The 19,118-nt window shown below is 36.6% G+C and overlaps 1 protein-coding gene across 1 annotated transcript in view; it reads right to left on the bottom strand.

Moving 5' to 3' along the window:
• Window positions 1–12,520: 12,520 nt before the first annotated feature.
• Window positions 12,521–19,118, bottom strand: part of LOC146000474 (transmembrane protein 53) — a 37,954-nt gene continuing 31,356 nt past the window's right edge. The window contains exon 3 of the mRNA XM_083138141.1: window positions 12,521–17,846. Within this exon, the coding sequence (XP_082994267.1) occupies window positions 17,646–17,846 (201 nt within the window). The 3' untranslated portion in view covers window positions 12,521–17,645. The remainder of the gene's footprint in view (window positions 17,847–19,118) is intronic.

Below are 19,118 nucleotides of genomic sequence, written 5' to 3'. Positions count from 1 at the left end.
AACCTCCCTTGTTAGTCTTACATTTTGTAATTATATAACACTGCATTTATTATAATGTTTTATTTTAATTTTTAAAACTGTAACTGTAGAACAATTGTATAATTTTTGTATAACATTTCTATCTTGTTAAATGTGTTAAAGGTTTCATCCTGGAATGGAATGTCTCACATTTTATGCTAAACAAGTAAGATTATTTTTGTGCACGAGTGTGTTAGCCGATGCGTAGCAAATTATTTTAGGAACAACACTTGAAAAAGAATCTTGAAGGACTAACTAATGAAAAAATTCTTTCTAATCGAAGATTGTAATACCTTTTAAGGTGTGGTAATATTACAATGGGATTGAGATACGAAACTCTCGGATCCGTTTGGCCATCCCTAGTGCAAACATCCTGTTGAGAGGTCTTGAGACGTGTTTTGCCATAAATTTTAAACAAAAGACTGAGTGAAACTCCCACCAACAGTCTTCACTTCAACTGAAGTGTCAGCACAGAAATTGCCCACATGATAGAACCACTAAGTGAGCAGAAATTAAGAATGATCGTTTTACCCTAGGGTATCATTTTGCCCTGGTCCCCCCTCTAATCCTCTGTGAGCAGGCCCGACCCAGGATTTTTTTGAGGGGGGCAAACCCAAAACTGTGCGTGTGTGTGTGTGTATACACACATGTGTCTTATGAAATATACAGTATGTCAATTATTAAATAATTAATTAATATCATTAAAACACAAGCAAAGACATTATTTTTTAATTCCTTTAACAAATGGTTCAATGTTAAGAAATTAGACGATAGATTAGATTTTCTTAAATTATTTCTTTCTATTAATAATGATAATTAATTTAAGTTTCATACTTTTATTGTGTTATGTTTCTATAATGGTGTAAATTTGTTAAGAAAACCTCCATGACGCAAACTATTGTGGGCACAAGTATAGTATAGGTTGATAAGAGAATATATCGATCATTTATTGCCAAGAAAGTTCCGAGTTGTGTACATTATATTCATAGGCGTGCGGAGACCCTCTGTTTAGGGGGGGGGGGGCAAAAGACTTGATGAAAGTTCAGTCGAGAAAGGAAAAAAAAAAAATTATCTCACTGTTTTAGTTTCATTGCATTGAATATACTTATATATTGTAGCGTGACGTCGGGTAAGGTACTGGATCGAGTTACGCCGGGACGTAGCTCAGATAAATACGATAGGTCTTAAGTTTGACTTGGCTAACCACCTCTACCCTTAAGGAAGCTGATGAAGGATTGTTGGGAGCCTGTGATGTTGAACGCTACTCACCCCTTGCTGTAGGTCTGGCCCTCAGCTTCTGGCGTCGGCGACGGTGACTGGTGCCCGCTGGAGAGATCGAAGGTGACGATAAGAGATGGCAGGCAATTCGGCGACTTGTTTTATGGCTGGCAGATTCTTCGGCTGGCTTAATCCAGACTGCTTATGGACTTCTCGCTTGTTGCTGCCTCATAGTGTCGCGATCTCTCAGCAGGCCGTCGTCCTCTTCTCGTCGATCAGTTTGGTGGTAATATTGGAGTGAAGTGAGAGATCGATTTACCGTCTCCAGGGGTTTTATACATTGGATTTGAGTCATAACTTGGTGGACTTTGCACCTCTACTGTGCACCTGGGGGTATCCCTAGATGCAGATGGAAATTTACAGTGGAGGTGCACTCACCGCTGGCGAGGGCCGTTGCCTTGCTGACTGTGCAGAGCCAAGTGGAAAATTCTTGTTGCTCGGCTCTGCATCCGGTGGAATGTGGGGTGAATGAGCGTTCAACTTGCGAGCTTCAGAGCGATGTTTGAGGCAAATTAATGTTTCTACCTTTATGCTCCCAATTCCTTCATCAATATATATATACAGGGTGTCCATAAAGACTCGCCCCACCCTGGGTATTGTGAAAATGGCGAAACACATATTCCATGATGTTCAGGGGGAAACGTTTTGAGGTCAACCATTCCCTACCCGGGCCCCCCACAAGGGGGTAGGCTGGGGTCCACTCATTTTTTCAAATAGCAAGGGGGGTCGAAGAATATGTCATTTGAAAGGTCTTATCAGGACAACAATAATACAGCAAATCTGGGGTCTCTACTTAGCTCCAATTGACAATGAAGTGAAATCAAATGTGGAACATGACCATCATTGGACAGGACTCCAACTCTACAGATGCCCCAGATTTGAACCAGATTGTTCAAGTCAATCTGTGACTTTTGAGTTTATAAAATAAAATAACAAATTTCAAGGAATGGAAACTGCTTCTATGTTTTGACGTACTCCCCTGCTACATTTATACACTTATTCCATCATTTAACTAATGCCTGGAAAGCTTCAGCATAGAAAGATTTGTCAGTACGTTTGAACCATTCTAGGACAGCCTGCTTTACTTCGTCATCACTGCTGAAATGTTGACCTCCGAGGAATTCTTTTAGGGGTCCAAACAGGTGAAAATCACTTGGCACTAAGTCCAGACTGTAAGGGGGATGTGGCAATAATTCCCAGCCAATTTCCTGGAATGTTTGCATAGTGTGTTGAGCAGTATGAGGTCTTGCATTGTCCTGCAGAATCAGAACACCCTTCGTGATTAAACCAGCAAGCTGTTTTGGAACCCAGAATGCACTAACTTTTCGGAATAGCAAAATGTCGTGAATTATTGTGTTTACTGTTCCTACTTAGCAATTTCACGACAGGTTATGATAAGCTGTTCCACGCACTGAATGTTCCCAGAAATGACTGCTGAGAACCACCATGACTGGGATTGTCGGTGACAGACTTGCACCATCCAAATGTTTTACTGCGGCTGTGTGTTTCATCAGAATCATCACCGTACTGTGCTTGCAGTCTTCTGTAAATTTCAACTGGTTTTATGCCCTCTTTCACTAAACACTTCATCACCACACGCTGTTCCGTGTACATGTTCACACTGTTGTCCTCCATCTTCAATACTGGTCTTTGGACTGGTGTGTGCAATGAGCACTGCCTACCAGTAACAGGACACAGTTGCCAGTTACTACTGCATTCACTACCTCCACCCTGGAATTTGTTTTTAAACATTAAAAAAACAAACAGATTGATGTGAACGCCCCTTGTACATCTCATCATTCATACTCACAGTCATTGTTAAGAAAAGCAATGTAAAATAACTGGAATAGAAAGGAAGATTCTTCCTCACATTTTTATTATTTTCAAAATATTGGCTGGGTGCTTCCATGATCTGTACCAACAGTTCTCAAACTTTTCAAACCACAGGGTGCTGTTCATCCAAAGACGAGACCGCAAAGTCCCTACATTTTTCTATGCCCAACAGAAATAAAATTATTCTTACAGCCAATGAGAATTCTGGAATTAAGTTTCTGAGAAGTATTAGTTTCAGCTAACACCATACATACGTATGTTCTAGCATCTATTTTTTAAAAAAATAAATTATTTTATAATGTGGTGTCGAAGAAAATGTTACAACTACATGCTAAGTATTTGCAAGAAAAATGTGTTTGAATTACTGATCTCAATGCGACGTGTGCTTGTTTCTTCTTTGAAATCCGACTATGGAGGACAGTTGCAGTCTCATGTCACTGCACCAAAATTTTCAGAAGTGTGTTGTCAGATGAATAAGATTTTCATGTTTGCATGTAGTCAGGCTGCGAGGCTTGTCTTTAACTGCAAATGGATCTACTTGTGCATAATTTTTGAGATTCTCATGCATTGAATTTGAGAAGTACTTCAATGCATCGCTTATCTCTTGCAAGTGCAAAGTGAACTATTTAAAAATCTTGTCACATTCTTTGATGCTTCCTTCCAGCTCTGCCAGAAACCTTGACTGCCGGGAAGCTAAGAACTTCCTCTTGAAAGCACGAATATTGTCAGATGCCATGAAATCGATAACATTATTCCTTGCAGAGCTAGGTTAAATTAATTCATTCTTGTGAATATGTCGGCTAATATGCGATTTTCCACAGAAAACGTTACAGAGCCTCAGGGCTCCACGGAGCAAAAAGTAAAGTAAAGTGCTCCCCTGTGCATAGCACCACGCCATGAAGGCGTATAGGGGGTAACGCCCCACACTTTCTTGATCCGGTCGTGAGTGGGGGTGATGTGATCAGCATCACGCCTCTGACTGCCTTTACCTCCCAGGGTTTCCCCCAGGTACCCATGTTATTCGACGCTGGGTGGGCACCGGGGCCGCTTCCATCGTTAGAAAAGTTTCCGGATTTGAACCGGCCTGGGATCGAACCCGGGACCTTTAGCATGGTAGTCAGATGTGTTACCGACTGAGCCACCACTTTGAGAATTGCTGATCTGTACTGTGCTTTAGCACACAGCTTACCTGTGACAGAACACCCTTGTTCAATCAAATCGTGGCTGCTTGATGTAACTGAAATATGGTTTAAAGAAAAAGAGCAAATGTGAAATTAAGAGCATAACTTCCTCAACCCATTTTGCAAAACTGAATTCCACGACTGTATCAGGTTTTCCAACCATTCTTAAATAACATCCCAAACAGTTCTATGATTTAGCATGTTCATCAAAAGGAATCAAGTGTATTCAAAAAAGAAAGGAACTTTTTATGCTAAATATACCCCCCCCCCAAAAAAAAAGAAATGGTTGGGAGGAAAAAGTAAAATATATTTTGTTTCCATTACTACACAGCAACAAGCATTGGATTTCCCTGATTTTTCCAGGATTTCTGGGTCAATGTTAATATGCTTAATGAAATTGTCTCCGCCACAGGTGAAAGGTTGAGTCCGAAATGGAAATCACTAAACTTCTCATAACATGCTCTTCAGCTTCTGAATAAGGAAGAACGCAACAATGTCACAGGAACTTAAGTGATTTCCAATTTAGCCTGAACATTTCACCTGCAGTGGCGATGAGTTTCTAGGAACACGTTACTTTTAGCAAAAGGGGATCCTTGCCTGTAGATGTGCACCATGTACTTTATGTCGAATTTCTTATTGAAGGGAGGATTCACATTGAAGAGACAATTTATTCGTGGCCGTGGTGGCTCAGTTGGTATTGCATCTGACTACCATGCTAAAGGTCCCAGGTTCGATCCCCGGCCGGTTCAAATCTGGGAACTTTTCTAACATTGGAAGCAGCCCCGGCGCTCACCCAGTGTCGAATGACATGGGTACCTGGGGGAAACCCTGGGGGGTAAAGGCAGGAAGGGGCATGATGCTGATCACATCACCCCCACTCACGACCGGACCAAGAAAGTGTGGGGTGTTACCCCCACATCCCCTGTACGCCTTCATGGCATGGTACTAAGCACAGGTGAGCACTTTACCTTTTTTTAGAGACAAATTATTCATGCACAACCAGCAGAGTGAGGTGACATGATGCACTCTCTTGAGGAAAACTGCCCAGTCCATGTGACATGTGTCACCTTGGTACAAAAGGTTGCATTTATTTCTGTATGTGTGTTTCAAAGTGATGCGTACATGTCACTTATCACTTTGGTCTGAAAGTTACGGAAAAGGTCATGTTGATACGAGGGGGGGACCCAAAAGAAACCGAAAGTTTATAATAAAAAATTGTGTATTTATTTTTAGGTGTTACAAATGTAATCTCCTTCAAAGTACTACAATCCAGTTTTAAAAGCAGTCCTGAAACTCTTGCAAAGTGATGTCTTTTAATGCCTCTGCCATTTTTTTCTTTGGCTCTTCTACGTCCACAAAATGTCTTCCTTTGAGGACTCTTTTCATTTCGAGAAAAGAAAACAGTCGCACAGAGTGAGATTGGGTGAATGTGGTGGGTGGATAAGCTGGGTCATGGAGAGGAAAGACCACTCATAAACTTGGGTTTTCCCCAGAGCAGCTTCCTTGCAAGCTGTTTCAAGCATTATAACTGCTTCCCTTGCCATTTTCCCTAACAGAAAACAGAATTTCTCAACCCGCTCATTGTTAAAATCAACAAACCAGCAAGAGGCATTTAGCAAAAAATTTACTATATGGCATGGCACCATTACTTAACTCGACAACGCCAATCTGCAGAAGCATCAAGAGGCATCTAGTATGTACTACAACAGGCCTGCCCACCAGAGAACGATTCCGGTTTCTTTTGGGTCCCCCTCGTAAACTGAACTTTCAATTGACAACATTAAACATTTCTTACGAACACAACTGTATTTGAGAATATGTAATTAATGGCATACAGTAACAGTGATAACTTTTCTTCTTTCTTTCAATTTAACATACATTATAATCTTTAACACTACAAAAAAGCCTTTAATATTTAGGTAACCTTCTCACTTGCATCTCATGGCTTAAGATTCCATGACAAAACAAATGCAACAATGCAGAGTTTACTATACACTGCAGCTTGAAAGCAGATGTTACTATCTACATGCCAATGCATGGTTAGCTGAGAGACAACCTTTAACAGGTTTTTATTCAAGAATGGTATACATGAAACTTTTATTATATCGCCAAAGGTATTATAGCAGCATATTACTATAAATTTCTTTGCATGCTTACATTTTGCTGCTTACTACTTTACACATCAAATTAATTTCAATAGTTTGTGTTAATATTTGTGCTCAAATAGGAATCATTGTAGTGTGCATTCCACTGTACATATATAAAAAATAACTATTATGCAGTTATTAAACACCTGTCATTTACGAAGTGATGATAAGGAAATCAACAAAATCAAAAAAAAAAATTGCACAAAAAGGATAACAACTTTCTTTGGCATTAACATGGTGTTATGTTAAAAAATTTCCATCTTTTCTTCACAATACTACACATGTAACATCATGCTGCATAAAATAATTTGTTGAAGTGAAACAAGAAAATGTACAAAAGTATCTTGAAAAGCAATAATTACATCAGTAGTCATTATTTTAAATCGCATGTTTAAACTTCTGTAATTTCTACAAAACCATATCAGTATTTTTAAATACACATTAATATTATGCTCAAATTAATTATAACTACTACTACATTGAGTACTCTGAGCTACAGTTATCCACTGATTCTGAAATATACAATATGAGGAGAGTATTTTATTAACTTTATGGCTAAATTGAATTATACTTCTCATCTCAGTGCAACTTTTAGTATTGTTTTCGCAAGTCATCACATTTGAAACCATATACGTCGGCGTTTATTTATTTTAACACTAAATTGTTACAGTCCAGGTAAAACTAACTTATTTACTTTTCAATGAACCATTTAAAATGCCTTACATGGTACAAAAAATTGATATTCACGTGGAAAGTACTTATCAATGTATCTGCGTACACTGTTAATAGGAGGAAGTGTTCCTAAAATTAAAAACAAGAAAGAATTAGGCCAATCACACACCAGATTGAACACAACATGAGTCATTTTTCCAACGAAAATAAACTAGCTAGCACAGGGATCTGGAAATGGGGCAAGAGGGATACGCATAACCTGTCGAAAATAATGTCAGACTAAAATTATATATTTAACACACAATCTCTTTTCATTTACAGTAATTTGCATTATTATAAGGCACTGGTAATACAAGTAAGACTGGTATGGGTCATTGCAGGAATGCGATAACTTTACATTATAATTTTACACTGAAATTATGATTTAAGATTTTTCAAGCAGTTGTATGCAGGTCTACCATGCATCCTCCCCCCCCCCCCGGACATATCCTACATTTTGAGCATCACATGTTTTGCATTACTTCTTTCAGGTGAAGAAACTGAAAGTCTCAGGGAAATTAATGTGTCTGCTATGAGAACCCTTTGCTTTGCTATAAATTTATTAAGAGTAGATTACTATACTTTTCTCATAATTTACATAAAATGTTTGGTTTTGGTTCAGTGAAATGTCAGTTTTATAATTATGTTTTGACCAAAACTGAAATTCTAAAAAAAACAAAATGGCTCCTCACAGAAGTGTGCTTGAAAACACGCATAGTAGTGTGTTTATAAATTTGGGAATTTTGTAGTCGGGAGTTCATTAAAATTTAATTATTTTTATTTTTTACTCAAAATGCGTCAGTTTAATATTATTTGCAGGGCCCATAGCCCAATGCAAAAACTCAGCCCCTCCTACAATTCTTGCTGTGAAGGTGTTGTGCTATATTATTACATTGAAATGTGCATCTCCTCCTACCCATCCTGTTAGCTATGATCACTTCAAAATGTTTAGAGAAATCTATTCCTCTCACAATTGACAGATTTTTTTTTCTGTTTCTCTAGTTATTTTTCTTTGTGCATGGTCACTACTTGAATGCTTCACATAACACTTTCTCTTTAAAATACATGTGATACTTCTTGCTGATCAAAGCATTTACTCATAACCTGTAACAATATTTTCTCTGTCACTTTATAATTTGGAGTTCTGTTGATACATTCAACACATTTGTGCCTCCAGAAAAACACACATCTTATTTTATATTGCTAATAAATTCAAACAGTTTTCATTTTTTGTTGGTAATGTAATTCTCCATTTCATTGTCTTAAAGATGTAAAGTATTTGCCAAATTTCTCATGCTGCTAGTGGCACAATTAACAGAGGAGGATATTAGATAGTGAATGGCAAAAGGGGGAGAAAGAGACACCTGCCCACTCCGAAACATAGGTAAATGGATTGTGAATGTTGAAAATAAAATAAGTGAAAGGCAATGCCTAGATCATGTTACAATACGGCAATTTTGCCACCCGAGTCCTGGCCCTGATTATTTGGTAACATTTCCTAGCATTACATATTTTTACTGTGAATGATCATTTCCTACATTTTCATATAACTCCTATATTTTGGGACAGGGTGTCTTCCATTTTGCTTATGATGATCCGATAGCCAAAGTCATATAGTCAGGAGACATATTGCCTAGGCTTGCTAACAAAATTCTGTGTTGCTAATCTACACTTTTTAGTGTATGCCACTGAAATTAGCACAGAATAGTGTGGTACCAGACATGAAAGTGCATAATTATGACCCTGTGACAATTACTAAAATTTTCTCTACCCGAAAGTAGCATTCTCGGGAAGAGGAGGAGGAGAAAAAAAAGTGATTTGAGCCAATATTTACTTCCTAGAATTTTCTGTAGAGAGTAAACTGGTAACCGAAGGTACGTAAAAATATTTTCAATATATATTCAATATTTTCACAATGGAATAAAATAAAAACCTGTGTGGATCTCTCTTCCAGTTTTCATGTTATAAGCAATTGACATTAAGGTTGCATGACTTTGTATTGCTGAAAGTATTAACCACAGAGATGAATGGATTTGCACCTGAGGTTTTGATATACACCTCCAGAAAAGATGAAATTCTTTGTTTTGATGCAAACTGTCTAAGAATATTTGATCCGATTTGCATTAAGTATCTGTGGAAATATGTTCCCCAAACATGGTTTTCAACAAAAATGTCATGTCCAATCAAGTGTGTAGGTGGCCTTGTTAGGAATGTGGGTGTGTGGTCCAACAAATAGAGTAATTTCCCTTTGGATTCAAAGTCAGCATCTCTTTGTTGTATTGGTTACACAAAATTTCATCCAACAAAATCACTGGTTTCACTCTTAAAGTGGGGTTTTCCACATTTTCCTCATCATAACAAGTCTGCTACTTAATGAACAAGCTTTTCCTCATTCTTCTACACAGCGTATTAGAAAATAACTTGCAACACAACTGGATCACATAAGTTATTTACCAACTAAACGCACGGCCATAAAAATAGGCAGCTGGGCAGAATTGTGCTGGTGCCACATATGGGAAAAACAAACCGAGCGGGACAAAAGTCGCTGGTGCCCGTGCACTGTGTGGCAACGTCAACCTAGCTGTGTTGCCTAGTTCAAGCGTCATTTCGACTTCTCTCTCTCTCTCTCTCTCTCTGGTGCACTTTTGTGTCACCCTGACCTTTCAACCAAATACTGTCAGTTTATATCACATAGATTACAAAAAGACCAATGAGATCTTGCATTCTCTTAAACCTTCAAACATACAGAGTTATGCTCCGACAAGGCAGGAGCATGAACTTTTGCCACCTGCCTAATTTCATGGCTGTGCATTTAGCATTTTATGTATCTGAAATAGTTAATGAGGTTCATAAATATTGCCGAGGAAAAATAACGCTACTGAAAGCCTCAGAGCCTTTAAAATATTAAAGGCAGCATGACAGAGAGTGCTATTTTTGACAATAGTTATTCTGTATCACATATTTGTCTCTCTTTTGAATACTTGAGATCTCCAATAATACTTCACAAAATTTGTACCTATGTTTTGTCTTATCAATATCAAAGAATGTGAAGGTATGGGAAATGTAATTGATGACAATAGTGGACCTACTGAAGCCAATTTTCTTGCTTTCATACATATTTATCTCTCATTAACTTACTGACACAGCTGTGCGACAATCTATTCAGATCATGTGAATAATTTTATTTTCTTTCTTCCACAGCTGTGTGACAATCTATTCAGATCATCATGTGAATAATTTTATTTTCTTTCTTGCTTTAACTAAGAACATCTTTCTGGCATTTATATACAAAAAAAAACATTGCTTTGACAGGGTGTCATATGGTATAATAAGACAGGTTACATTCTGTCTTTTACATTGTCTATCTTGTACAACATATGATCACACTCTAGAAATTACATATAAATGCCCTAATATTTGGAATTATTTAATCCACTGAATGATCATAAGAAAGGAAAAATATCATTTATTACTCTTTCCTTCAAATGAAGCCAAGTTGTGGCCTTGTTACTGAAAAGTAACTATAGTACGTTGTATATTCATACATATTAAATAATTCTTGTGAATATACCGCATTTGCCAGTGTATAATAAGAACTTTTTTCCCTTTAAAAACAGGGTGTCTTACACGCTGATACTCGGTTTTTGATTACCCTCATTTCTGGAAATTTTCTCTGTACTGAGTTAGATAGACTATTTTCTTTATGATTCCTTGCAGTGTGTGATGAAGAAAAAATTGTGTTCTTTTCTAGTTAGATTAGGTAAGTTATTCGTTGAAAGTAGACCAACATTTTACTTTATATTAGAAATACTGTAAATTAATTATAAATTCAGATACCATTTTTTTCCTAAAAATTGTGTTATTATACACTGGCAAATATGGTAAATATTTTTTAACATTAAAATCAAGTCAACATCCGTGAAGAGACAGGGTGTCCCACATAAAACTGGTACACCTGTAATGAATGATACATATGATGCATACTGGTTTTATGTGGAAAAACCTATATAACATTATCACAATGGAGAGTTATAATATGCAACAAATACAAAAAAAAAACCTCAAAAATAATACAACAATAAAACAGTTCATGATTTTTTTTAAAAAATATTTATGCTATTACTTTTGGAGGGTTCAAGTGTGTAGTTCATACAATAGCACCAAAGACCAATCTGAGAACACCCCACGGCATAACAGGCCTTAAAGGGCCAAGACCTGAAAAATGTTGGGTGCCATGTGGTCGCAATATCAAGCTCCATCAAGCATCTGTCATCATGATGCTGGGTCAACAATGAAATCTTGAGCCACCAGAATTCACATTTTCAATCTGACACTCTGTTTGCATAGTACTTTGTATATTTCTAATATCATTTAAACAATAAAACCAAGAAATAAGCTTTTTTTTTTTAGTTTGAATGCTCTCAGTTGCTATAACATTTATGATCAGTAAATAAAATTAAAATTATTTTACAAGTCAAAGTTCATTACAGAACTTAGGTTACTTTTCACACATTTCTTATATCTAATTATACAGGGTGGTCACAAAGTTGCTTTCCTCAATAAATGAAGAAATCTTGTTTTGGGGAAAGCGACTTTGTGCCCACCCTGTATATTCGTACCACTAGAATTTAATCTAGATGCTCACATAATAAATTAAAGAGTTCATCAGTGTGTCATTCTAATACATCCTTATAATATAAAATAATAGATTGCTAATGCTGCCAGGGGAAGCTTAAGGGCCAGACGACCAGGGCATACCAAACTGGAGAGTCCCTCTTCAGTAGTACTAAAACCTTATCTCCGATTATATATGTAGGTATTAAATACATACATACCTAAAATGAAAGTGCTCTTTGACAGTAACACATAAGGTATTTTTTTAAAAAAAAGGTCTGCTATTTATTCTCATTAAAACCGTAAATATATAACATGGTCATGTTTTTTATTGAGGGATGGTGGAAAGTTAAGAGGTGGCAGGGTAAATATTAGGGGGGATGCCAAAAATTCACTATCCCCCAGGTGAAAATTTTATCTTCAGCCACCCCTGAATGCTGCTGCCTGTTACAAATTATGAGCAAATACAGTGGAATCTTGATTTTATGTTGTTCAGGGAACCAAGCTGGAAAAACTTAAAATGTGGGAAAATGTAAAATTGAGGGAAGTTTTTTAACATTTTGCTGTGTTGGGGTCATCAAAATTGAATGGGTAATGAGGGGAATGTAAAATCCGTAAACATAAAATTGGGGTTCCACTGTATTATTGTCGCATATCTACCAGAGATACAGAACCTCTGTTTGCACTTGGACATTGTCTATTGCAAGTGAGAATATTCTGTTACCAATTTTTTTAAAAAAATTTCAGCTACAATATGACAAAACGTTTTATGTTTCGCTCTATAATAATAAAACTTTTTTTCTCTTCCTTCCTGTGGTGCAACATTCTGTGAGTGCCAGGCCCTGACAACCGACTGACGGCCTCACTCCCACTTGCCGAGGTGGGATATCACCCAGTTATGGAGTGACGTGTGGTCAGCACGACGAACCTCCAGTCATTGTTGTAGGTTTCCGTGACCGGGTCATGCTACTCGTTCATAGCTCCACAATTTCCTCACGATGGTGAGTGGCCACCGGTCCCATGCAAAAGCTGCAAGCTCATGAGAAAAGTTATTACACTTCCCCCAGGAGACTTGAACCTGCGCAAGTCCCGTAGCCAAAAGCATGACGCCTTAGACCAAACGGCCACACTGCGGGACTATATAGATCCACCAAGCTTTCTAAAACCTCGGAAAATATGCGAACTACAGGCTTCCCTTTAACTTAGCCTAGCGCCACTGCTCCCGTGGCAGGGTTTCAAATGTCTTGGTGGATCTGTAGTAATTAAAGCAACCTTTAAATTCAAAGGAAGTGGGGAAGCACATTGCTTGCCAACACCTCTTCATCAGATGAGTCCTCATATGAGCACACACACCAGATAGTAACCGAAATTCATCCATGCATGACATTTCCATCATTTGTAAGTATTTTACAGACATTACAAAAATAATAATATCACCAGGTATTTAGCTCTACTACTTCCATACCCTATTCAAGAGAATGAGATCAGAGTTTCTTAGATACGAACCTACTGAAGATGAGTAAACTGTATCACAAAGTACTATTATAAGCAAGCTGTACTTCTGAGATTCTTTCTAATATCAATTAATGTACAAAATATTTAATTTACAATTAAAAACTATATATTGCATGAAACCGATTTTCAGCAAATATTTTATTAAGGATTCTATCTTATAAACTGATGAATAGTGAGCGGAAGTTGATGAAATGTCATCTTTTTTCTGGCATATCGGACACGATGCCCATTAAATATACACAATATTACACTTCGTCTAGAACCCAAAAAAGGTCATGTTAAAGTGCATTTTTTGCCTATTTTCAGGTTTTAGGTCATTTTCCCTGATTTTCGGCATTTTCCGTCATTTTTCGCAATATTCTGTGTATTGTTTCGTCATATTTTGTCACTTCTTTCATTATGTTAATATTCTTGAGTCTTTTCACCAAGGTGAACATAGGCCTATATATATCTCGCAGGATTGCAATTTACGAGCAAAAGAAATGCTGTACTGGTGACAGTCTTTGTTGTGTTGGGGCAAACTCAGATTTAAGATCAGATAAGGATAGGTTGGAAATACCCTGTTTCCATTAAAAATCCACGTTGCATATTTTAATTGAATGTGGTATCATGTGGTGCCTTTTTTTTTAAAGCAAGATTGCATTTTATTTAATTTCATTTTCAATTCAATTTTTAATCTGAAACTAACAAATTTAATAGTAATTTTTTGAATTTTTACGTTTTCCCATTCTTTAGGTCATATTTTTTTACGTCATCATCTTCCGCTCCCTACTGATGAAACAAATTTGTTGTGAAAACACATAAGAAATGTCTTATGCTACACAAAAATAATACTGTAAGAATATAAAACCAATTAGAGCTACACAACAACCATCACAAGTCAGACATGCATTAGTTAATGTCAGTACAGCAGTGTTCAATATGCACACCATCAACGTGAATCACCCTTTGGAAGCATAAGACATTGTGATAAATGATTTAATGGCACAATGTTGTTCACTGTGCACAAGATTTGAACTTGGTTATTAGAATTATCGCAATGGTACTTACTGAGGGACACGAAATTGCAAGCCTGACGGCTACGTGTAGCCAGGATGCTGTTGTCATGTTGGATTGATGCTCTCTCCTTCGCATTATAATAAATTATACTTTTAAGTTTTTATTTTATACATGATGCTTTTTATATTTTTCTTTAAATGTTCTTCCGTTATTGCACATTCTGTATCTAAACTTCACACACTGCAAAATTCATAACACAATTTTTTTTTTTTAACCTCGAAAGTTTATTTTTTCTGCTAAATCAAGTCTCACTCTTTCAGCAGTTAGATATCCTCCACGATTATGAAAACTGAAAACAGACCTGCACACAACTTCCTTCTCAAACTCATCTACACTGGTTATATTCTTCTCTCTTTTGAGGTGTTTCTGTGGTGTATGGAAGAGAGTTTCATTTCCTTCAGCATTATCTATGGCCCTTATAATGCTATGTACAGCCGTTCTGCTCACACCACATGCGTCTCCAATCAGCGTTTGGATTAGTTTGAAATTAACAGTATTTGACATTTCGGATTAGGCCTACCAGCTAATGTTTGAAAGAAAGTGTACATGTGTGTAATAATACTCTTACTTTGTTTATTGAGGTCATGCTTGCCGAATCATTTCACTCGTTGCTGTAGTGTACAAAAAATATTTTCATTGTCATGAGGAATTTTAGTGGCACTAATGGTAATAGTAACAATTCACTTTGCCCGATCACTGACATCAAAGAACTGCACTCGTTTATGTTCAGATGAAGCTAGAAAGATGACGCAGTCAAGAGAGGGGTAAAGAGGGGGAGCAGGGAGACAGTTGACCTTCAAGTTCAAAATTCCATGTCCCTCAGCACAATTGCAGTTGCTTAAAATATCACAAATTTTTTTGGTAACTGTCCACATTAGCATGGTGTGCATAAAGTCTTGCTTACATTAGTATGTACTTTAATGTAGCTTGTAGGGATGTGCAGGTTTCTGAAACTGGTGTGAAAAAAAGAACACATTTTGATCATACTTTGAGATCAGTTTTGACAACTACAAATGGTCATAACACTTCTTTCCACTCGTAAGTCAGACCAGGTCCAACATTGATATATTGCTGTTCCACCTGTAATCTGACCTCATCCCACATGGTAACCAATGTCTCTAAAGATAGTTTGAGAGACATCTTCCAGGACACTTCTATCAATACTCAGTGAAACTAAATTCACATTTGGTAGCATTACATGTTGATCACCAAAAGCATAAACATGTATTGTTTTGGTTATTTTTCGTTGTTACTTTGATCTACTTGTGAAAAATGAGTGATGAGTGTTTTGTTACTTATCCAAATCCTAAGTCACTAATAAATAATTTTAAGTTAATACCTGTAAACCATGAAAATGATTGATAATCAACAAAAAAAATGTACAAACTGCAGAAAAAAATTCTGAGCTGGGGGACGGATATGGCATTTATGTTCAGAGTGGAGAGCTTAATTGTTGAAGTGTTCCACACTACAAATATAGAAAGCTGTTGAGCAATGGTAGCTTTTTGTGTCAGAATTTGAGAAAGAAATCACATGTAGTATTGGGAAATTCTGAATATTTCCCATTTCAAAAATTTCCTGAAATAATCACTTAATTCCAAACATTTCCTCATCTTAAATTTCGGGGATTTTTTTCTCTCCCATCTGAACAAAAACATTCTTTGTATTCCACTTATGTTCAGTAGCTAGAATTTCCAAAGATACAAGATGTAAACAGAAGCTTCATATAATTTTAAACTCATCTTAAATCTCAAACCAGCGAGTTTAAACCATAAAACTGTCATAAACAGTGTTTTTATTTTTTCATATCTAACTATTCACTTCAGAGTTATATCAACATTCAGTCCCAATATAAGTAAATTAAATCTAGTTTCATTTTATGATATAGCCTATTAAGTAAAATATAACTATTATTATTAATAATAATTCCTGTGGGATGTATGTCTGTGTGTACACTAGAGTGCTGCATCGAGGCTTTTTTTTTGCTCGATCGTCTAATAGTTCGTACGGATGATGCTAGATGGCTTACGGAATTTACTGTTTCTTCGATTGAGCGAATAACACTCAAACAGGCAAACGATCGTTATACGCTCGAAGCCCAGTAGTTCACGTGTAACCGTAATTTGTCTGTAGTAGTGGACCTTCAAATATGCTTCGTGAAGTGAAAGACAGTGAAATTGAAACTCAAGTGAACATAGTCATCATCTCCATGTTAAATTGTAATTTAGTCTATCTGACCAATACATAGCAATATATGAAAATGAATAGATGATTATCAGCTGAAACTACCAGTACTAATTTTAGACATGTTTGTACGATTATTGTCACATTGAAATTATATTTGATATTGTATATATTCGAGCGTGGGAGATTCGATCGAGTTTGAGCAAGCGAAAGTGGCTCAATGCAGTACTCTAGTGTACACACACATGCACACAGTGTTTTTTCTAGCAACTCCCAATGGTATGCCATACTGACATCTCTTTTTCATAACTGAAAATAAAATATAATAATTTACATTAATGAAATAATTATAAGAAAATATGTATGAATAGATGAACATTTTTTTCCAGAAAAAAGCACAGCATGCTTGTGTGTGTGTACATTGAAAATTTTTGGTTACACAGTAAATAGCTGCAGCATGGAATGATCCTTAAACATTCTCATTTTGATTCAATTTTAAAACTTACTCAACAAAACAAATATAATTCTCTAAGGCTTCAGAGATAACACACTTACTTTCTAATACATAATAATTTTAAATAAAATGTCACTTTTGTAAGTAGTGCCAATTGTGCATATTTATCACAATAAGTATTTGGTTTTACATCACATTTGTTTTTAAAAACAGAAAAAGTTAACAAAATAAAGCACTAAAAACAAAATAAATATTATCTTTTAAAAACACATTTTATGTACACAGAGAAGTGTAAAGAGCAGAATAGCAATACTATTAACAAATGCAACAACACAAAATATTTTCTGTGATAAAAGTAGTAAACAACAATAATAATTATGCCACATAAGTACTACCTATATTTTTTAGTCATATGGAATGGAGAAAATGGTCTGTAGGTAATTTTGAAACAGTGAGCTAGCACCATTATCAATAATACTGATTTTTTAACACGGTAGCTTTCGAAAAATTAAGCAGCCTAACCAAACTTTATGTTAGTCTTTACATGAGCCTTCAAAAGCATTTTTCATACTCAGGTACACCTTTTAAGGCTGTCAACTTTCTATAGATTATTTTTAAAACTACCACGCTGGAATGTTCTTAAAATGTAAATTACTTGGAGCATTCAATCTCGGCAGAAGGCAGAGTAGTACTCTCCTCGTCGGACAAGCACATGTGTAAGAAACTGCAGACGGTGTTGATGTAGATCTCCCTATGCACGAGGAAGTGCTGTACATGGGGAGAATCATCGAAGCAGATTGCCACAACGTTTATTCCCTTCTGGCGTCGCTTTTCGGCAAATTTTTCCACATCCTAAAAAATCAGGATACAATTAAAATAGAAGCACGTTGCCAGTTTATGTTTACATTCACCTTTTGCTTATTTTTAGGGATAGATCAGATTAATCGGTACTTTGTTGGTCTCTACCAATACAGGAATATTCGTAAAATTATCAGTGTATAAATAGTTTTAAATTTTATGCCACCTTATGCTATTTTGTTATTATTTTTATAAGTATAGGTTGGCGGGAGCCAACTGACACATTTCAAATGGTCATAGATAATATATGGAAACAAGGAAAAATAAGCGAAAACATCTGTAAATACATCCAAGTATGCCATTTATTATTTACAGATTACAAGCTTATTTTTTTAAAAAAATACATGAGGCAGATGGCCTCCATGCTGTTGCAAGCATGTATGGAAGTTGCAGCACATGTGCCTCTGTAGGGCTTTATCAATAGCCGCAACTTTGTCAGCAATGGCTTGCTTTAGTTTTTAATAGTCATGATACGTTTCTTCAAATTTCTTCACCCACACCAATATGGTATTCCGAGACTGTACGTGTCCATGTCGACCAACATTGAACTGTCATCTAAAGACATGCTGCAATCTTGTCACAGATTCAGTTTCATAATAACTACGAACACAGATAAGAAACACGTTGTTGCATGTTCCAACGCTCCATTGCAACTGACTGCATGAAATGACATCCTCTCCTCTACTGTTTCCCTTCCCACCAACCACGACAAATGATCAAGCCGGCACACTATTCAAATTTGAAATGTGTCAGTCACCTCTGCATCACCCTCTATATATTTGTAAATTTAAATTCCACTGAGCTATATGGGATAAAACTATCTCCTCATAAAAAAAGAGCCAAATCTCTGTTGCGAAAGAATTTATTTTACTATTGCACCGATATCTGCTGATGTAACAAAAGACTGCATATATAATTCTTGCTTTGGGACATTCTACACAAAATCATGTAAAGTAGATTGTTACATGTGCCATGTGGCCCATATAAAAGTAGCCTGGCCAGATTATACCAGAGACGAGCTAATAATTGTGTGTAACTCTCTGACGTCTGTGCTGCCCAATGCAGTTAGCACCTTGCGGGGTCTGTTTCTGTCTGGTGTCAGCGTGCCTGCCCTGATGTACAGTTGTTTAGTTTTGTTGTTTAGCTGGAATTCCCTGCTTAGCAGTTCTGGTAAACTAGTCACATCAAGAAGATAGTGTTTTCCGTGCAACAGCAAATTGTGATAGTGGAAGAATATGTGCACACGGGGTCAATTAAGAATACACA

This window comes from Lepisma saccharinum, chromosome 16 (assembly GCF_977018435.1).
Source record: "Lepisma saccharinum chromosome 16, izLepSacc3.1, whole genome shotgun sequence".
Taxonomy (NCBI): Eukaryota; Metazoa; Arthropoda; class Insecta; order Zygentoma; family Lepismatidae; genus Lepisma; species Lepisma saccharinum.
The sequence above is the reverse complement of the archived record's forward strand: the minus strand, read 5'-3'. Positions and strand labels throughout refer to the sequence as shown.